At 39.2% G+C, this 5,785-nt stretch overlaps 1 protein-coding gene across 1 annotated transcript; it reads left to right on the plus strand.

The window, feature by feature from the left end:
* Positions 1-314: 314 nt before the first annotated feature.
* On the plus strand, positions 315-2,550 carry mrgbp (MRG/MORF4L binding protein; the record flags this gene model as incomplete). The annotated part of the gene is made up of 2 exons (XM_010773118.1): positions 315-628; positions 2,429-2,550. Coding segments are annotated over exons 1-2 (264 nt in total), but the record flags the coding sequence as incomplete, so codon positions are not given.
* Between the last annotated feature and the right edge of the window lie 3,235 nt (positions 2,551-5,785).

Raw genomic sequence — 5,785 nt, forward strand, 5'->3', positions numbered from 1 at the left:
TTCAAAATACTGTCATTCAAATAATGTCATTTTTCTCTGTGTTTGTACAAACAGAGAGATCGAAATAACGTTTACAGTATGAAAGACACGTAGGCTACTAGTAGCAAGAATACTCAATAAAAAAGGTTCTGGATAGATTAGATTATTCTATAAAAGACTAACATACTGCACCAACAGATAGATAGACATAAACTACAGAAGCAGAAACATATACATTGGATAGTATATAAATGACTATTATACTACATTTTCTTATAATATTACAATATTATATCGTGCATCCCTTTATCCTTAACATGGCTTTGTTATCTACCTAATAATATAGAAATGTCAAATTACATTTTGGGGAATATATTTATGTGATGTAGACAATTTATTCTGAAAAAATAATCCCCGGAAATAGTCTCGTATTTCCGGCTGCCGGCAGCTTTCTGTGGCTCGGTTAGCTTCTTCTTTCTGCCTGTTTTTAGCCTTTTTTAGTTAAAAATGGGGGAGGCAGATGTGACCCTAAATCAGACCGACGAGAAGCCACCGGACTCGGGCCTGGTCACCGGGGACGACTCGGTAGTGTGGAGCCACGAGGTGGAGGTCTGTCTGTTTCACGCGATGATCGGACACAAACCTGTCGGTAAGAGACGGTGTTAGCATGTTAGCATGTTAGCTTTAACGGTCGTAAACGGCTGTCCACTTCTACCAGTTTACCAGTGTTTCCCAAACCGGGGGTCACGGACAGACTTTGAGTCCCCGAAGTGACTCTGGATGGTCCTGGAAATGTTGTTGTTTACTAAAGTTAGATGTTTTCTAGGACATAATTTAGTTTAATCTGATTTAAACCAGATCTGAGACACCACGCAGCTCCATTTAAAAACAACAACAACAACAACGTCACACATCATAATGGAATAAAATAACATTTTAACTACGACACACTTTTCCGTTTATAGTGTGTTACTTGTTTTTATTTCTTTTTACAATAAGCACTGCAGCAGACATGGTTGGAAGACGTTTTAATATATTATATGTAAAGTTGACATATGTAAACAGTGGTGGAAGAAGTACTCCGAAGCTTTACTTGAGTAAAAGTACCACCACATTAAGGGCAAAATACTTCATTACAAGTAAAGGTCCTGCGTGCAAAATCTTACTTAAGTAAAAGTGTAAAAGTATTATAATCAAAATGTACTTAAAGTATCAAAAGTAATAATAATTGGCAACATATTTGTGACATTTCTAGATAATATTGTGGCATCAAGTTTACTTTACTGCTGAAGACAAAGTTCAGATTTACTTTTTGTAAAATATTTAATATTTGAGTTAAAGAGATAGTCCACTAGTTATATTTTTAGAGATGTATTTTGTTAAAAGTAAATGTAGTTGAGTAAAATGACATTATTTCCCTATAAGATGTAGTGGAGTAGAAGTATAAAGTATAATTAAATGGAAATACTCCTCCAATACTAGAGTACTAGTACCTCAAAATGGTACAGTTCTTGAGTATATGTATTTAGTTACAACCAACTTCTGTACGTACATTAAAAAACTCTTACCACACAGTGAAACGCTCCACTGCAAGTTCTGCACACACATCCTTTCTTAAATAAAAGTATTCACATTGTTGGATTTATATTACTGCTGCATTATTGTGTATATTGCATTTTACTGCCATATGATTAAGCCTAATTTTAACATTATTATACTCATGGCTAGTTTAATCTGAAGCAATGCATCATATTCAATAACATCATCATATATTTGGAGCTTTGTACAGAGACACATCTCTAAACACGTTCCACCATGTGACTTCTCATGTTTTATTGAGTTTCTCAGAGAAACAGCCGTGTTGGCAGCTTTGTAAGGAAGCCTTTTCCAGCTGATTCAAGAGGCTTTACTCAGACGCTTGGTTTTAACTAGGCAGGAATTGGATGAATGATAATCTGAAAAGCTGTCAAATGTAGTGGAGTAATGGTACAAAGTAGAAGGTAACGCCCCCTTAGACCCTCAGGAAATACGTTTGTGGAAGTTTTATCGATTGCATTTCTGTTTTGTAATATGCACTGCTCAAGTCACATATATAGTTTGATGACAGTTTCTAACCTTTAATAATCATAAGGCACTGTCTTCAAAGTATTGTTTTAATATCATTTGGTAGCACTTGTCGCTTAGGCTCACAAGATGCGTATAATAATGTGCTATAAGCTGGAAACATCAATGTACTGAATTGTAAATGTCTCCTCTGTGGGACGAATAAAGGTATTCTGATTCTGAGAAAGTAAATAGTGTTTTCCTTCTTGTACTGTTTATGTCGTCTCATTGCAGTCCAGATATGTTCTAACCCTTTGTTCAGCCGTATAAAGCCCTTTTTAACTGTTCTCTATATACAAAGTTTATGCAGTTTTTTTCTCTTTTGACTATTTGATTCTTTCTCCAGGAGTGAACCGTCACTTCCACATGATCTGCATCAGAGATAAGTTCAGTCAGAACATCGGGAGGCAGGTCTCCTCCTCCGTCATCTGGGATCATCTGGGAACCATGTACGACATGCAGGCTCTGGTGAGGACACACACGTACACGTACACGTACACACACACACACACACACACACACACACACACACACACACACACACACACACACACACACACACACACACACACACACACACACACTGTGTGTTTAGAATCATCCTAATACCCCGGGGAGACTCTTGCTCATTATGCTGTGGATGTGTTGGCTGGTGAGNAACCAGGTGGAGGGATTATATCTCTTCGCTGGCCTGGGAGCGCCTTGGGATCCCCCAGTCAGAGCTGGTTGATGTGGCCAGGGAAAAGAAAGTTTGGGGCTCTCTGCTGGAACTGCTACCTCCGCGACCCGACCACGGATAAGCGGGAGAAGATGCATGATAACAATTTAGTGAAATAATAAAATACATTTGTTGACATTATAGCATGTGAACACGTCACAGTAGAGGCAAAATATATATGCGGGATCTGTACTAAAATGGTCTCCTTTGTAAGACAATCTTCCAATTGTTCTGGACTTCATCTTGTCAAATTGCTTTGTGAAAACAGTGATTCAAATGAAGCTCATTTTGAGAACAAGCCCTGGTTTGTGCTGTGAGGCTTTCACACTTCCTCTACCACCCAGAGGGAGAGCAAGCCGGGCTGTGCACTTCCTGCTACAGTCATTACCGCTCAAGGGAAATCTCAGTGGTAACACTGACAATGTAAATCCTGTGTTTTTCCATCACTTGCGTGTGAGTGTGTGTCTAACATGCAACTTATCTGCTGGTGTTTATCACAGCTCATTACCACCACTACCAAAAAGTTAAATCCTCTTATGCCGATGAGCTGCATTTAGATTTACCCATGTGCTCTTGGGAGACGAACCTCATTCACACACACACACACACACACACACACACACACACACACACACACACATGTGTGTGTGTGTGTGTGTGTGTGTGTGTGTGTGAATGAGGTTCGTCTCCCAAGAGCACATGGGTAAATCTAAATGCAGCTCATCGNGCCCCCCCTCCACCCACCCCCCAATTTTGCATTTTGAAATGCTCCCGATTTCTGAGGTCTAAAGGTTGGCAAGTATGGTTGGAGCGCTGGCCAATAGAAGATTGAGTGCACAAAAAAACAATAGGAAACAATAGGAAAAAAAAGGAAAGGGATAACCCCAAAAACCCTCTTTGAAACAGTAGCCTTGTCCCTAATGCAGTAGTCAGTAAAAGTGAAAACAATGAAGCAATTTGTTGTTGTTTTCAAATCGAGCTGACTTTGTGACTGTGCACTGCGCTGGGTGTAATTTGGGGATTTGACTCTGAAAACGTCTGTAAACAAGCTTGTATAAGGATTACAGGATCAGGACTGTTTATGAATTCCCAGCCATCTGAACCGTAAATGACGCTCGTCTTAATCTCAGAAAAAACTGTTGAGTGCACATGAAGGCTATGTCTTTATGTCTTTATTAGGATCCCCATTAGCACTAGCATGAGCATTGGCTATTCCTCCTGGGGTTCTCACACACTCAAAACATACCTAAACATACAACACAATTAAAACAAAACAAAACAGCTCATAATTGCATGCAATTTACAGTGCTGTATGAAGTGAAAACTAAAATGCTCATCCAATTATCGCCATCCTAAGGCCAAACAAAAGTAAATACAAATAAGAGTACATAATAACATATGCATACATAGCCACAGGCACAGTTCAAATTCACTTTATAATACTTCAATCTTTTTTTAGCAACCTTTTGAAATGTACTTGTCAATTTTCCTGAATGACGTGGACCGGTAAAGGGTTCTAGTGTTCGAGTTCGTGGCTAGTGTATTAACTTGTTATAAGGTGATCAAATATAGAACAGAAACACCCATACATTACCTCCTTCGTCCTGAAGAAGCGGCAGTGAACTGAATAACAACATTATGCTCGTACAAAGACTCGTATAGATCTACGTTTCGTTTTTGTTGCTGTGATTGGATCAAGCGTAAGTTGAGCTTGAGTTCATTGTCCCGTGGCAAATGTGGGATATCCGGAGCTGGAAACAACCGTCAAGAAAAAGACAAAGAAAAACGGGAAACAAATGTAAAGAAGCCAAAACACAGGGGTACAAAAAGAGGCTTCTAGAAACAGATAAAGAGACTCGAGTTAATTCCGTGAGTTTTTTATGAGAACTATCCCTGATCTTCTCTGCCTCATAAAATCCTCTTCTTCTCCATTTCCTCCTCTGTACAGGCTTTAAGATACCTGTATTATACCAAGTAAAGAGGCTTTAGTTCAGGGATATTGGCTTATGTTTAATTGAAGTTGGTGCAATTAAAGCTTTCTTGGAAGTGGTGAGGGACAACGATCATGGATTGTTTTGAACAGATTTAATATATTGTGATTAAAGTTGAGAATACGGGCGAAGAAATGAAATGGATTAATCTATATCATCAAAATGTGTGTGCATGTGTGGCGTATTTGCTTCACCTTGAAGCAGCAGCAGGCTGAACAATCAGATATTTGATCTGGGCTTAGGAGGAAGATTTAATCCCCGGAACGGTGAAAAGGTTTTCTCCCAAGTTGCATTTATGCAATTTTGCCTTCTAGTGCAATTCTATAGAAATGTATCACCGCCATTCCAACACCCGGGCCAGGATTAGTGTGTGTTGGTTTCTATTTGTGAGCATTTGTGTGTGTTGCATGTGTGTGTTGCATGTGTGTCTGGGGTCTTGGAAATCAGGCAGGTGGTCTGGTTGCTGAGTAAAAGCGACAAATACCTCGGAGCGACTGTCAACGCAGATTGTGAGAGGGCGCTTTAGAAAAAAATGGAAACATGAGAGTCTTTCTTTGTGTGGAACTCCTCAGGGCAGAAGGTACACACAACCAGACACGTGTATATGCAGAGAGAGAACGCAAAGCTGTTTACATATTAAAACCTTAATGTGTGAATACATTATATAATTTCTGAAGTGAGCAGGACATAGAGGGAATGTCATACTTTTAAAATGATATCCTTGCAGAAAGTAACCAGAGTGACCAGAGAACGAAAAATATTAAGGAAACTGAGGAAAAAAATTCACTTAACTTGAGTTCTAGTGTAACAACTTATATTTTTTGGATTGATTTTACACTAAAGGAAACTAAAGTATGTTGACTGAGAAACATCCACAACTGCCTAGGACTGCTGTGGGCACAGTAACTAAAGATGTAAGCACGGGGTAATGTACAGCGTGGCGGTCATTAATGAAGGAAGAACACAGACAGGGTGATCAATGCACATTATCCCG

Source organism: Notothenia coriiceps, unplaced genomic scaffold (genome assembly GCF_000735185.1).
Source record: "Notothenia coriiceps isolate Sejong01 unplaced genomic scaffold, NC01 NC01_scaffold00012093, whole genome shotgun sequence".
NCBI lineage: Eukaryota > Metazoa > Chordata > Actinopteri > Perciformes > Nototheniidae > Notothenia > Notothenia coriiceps.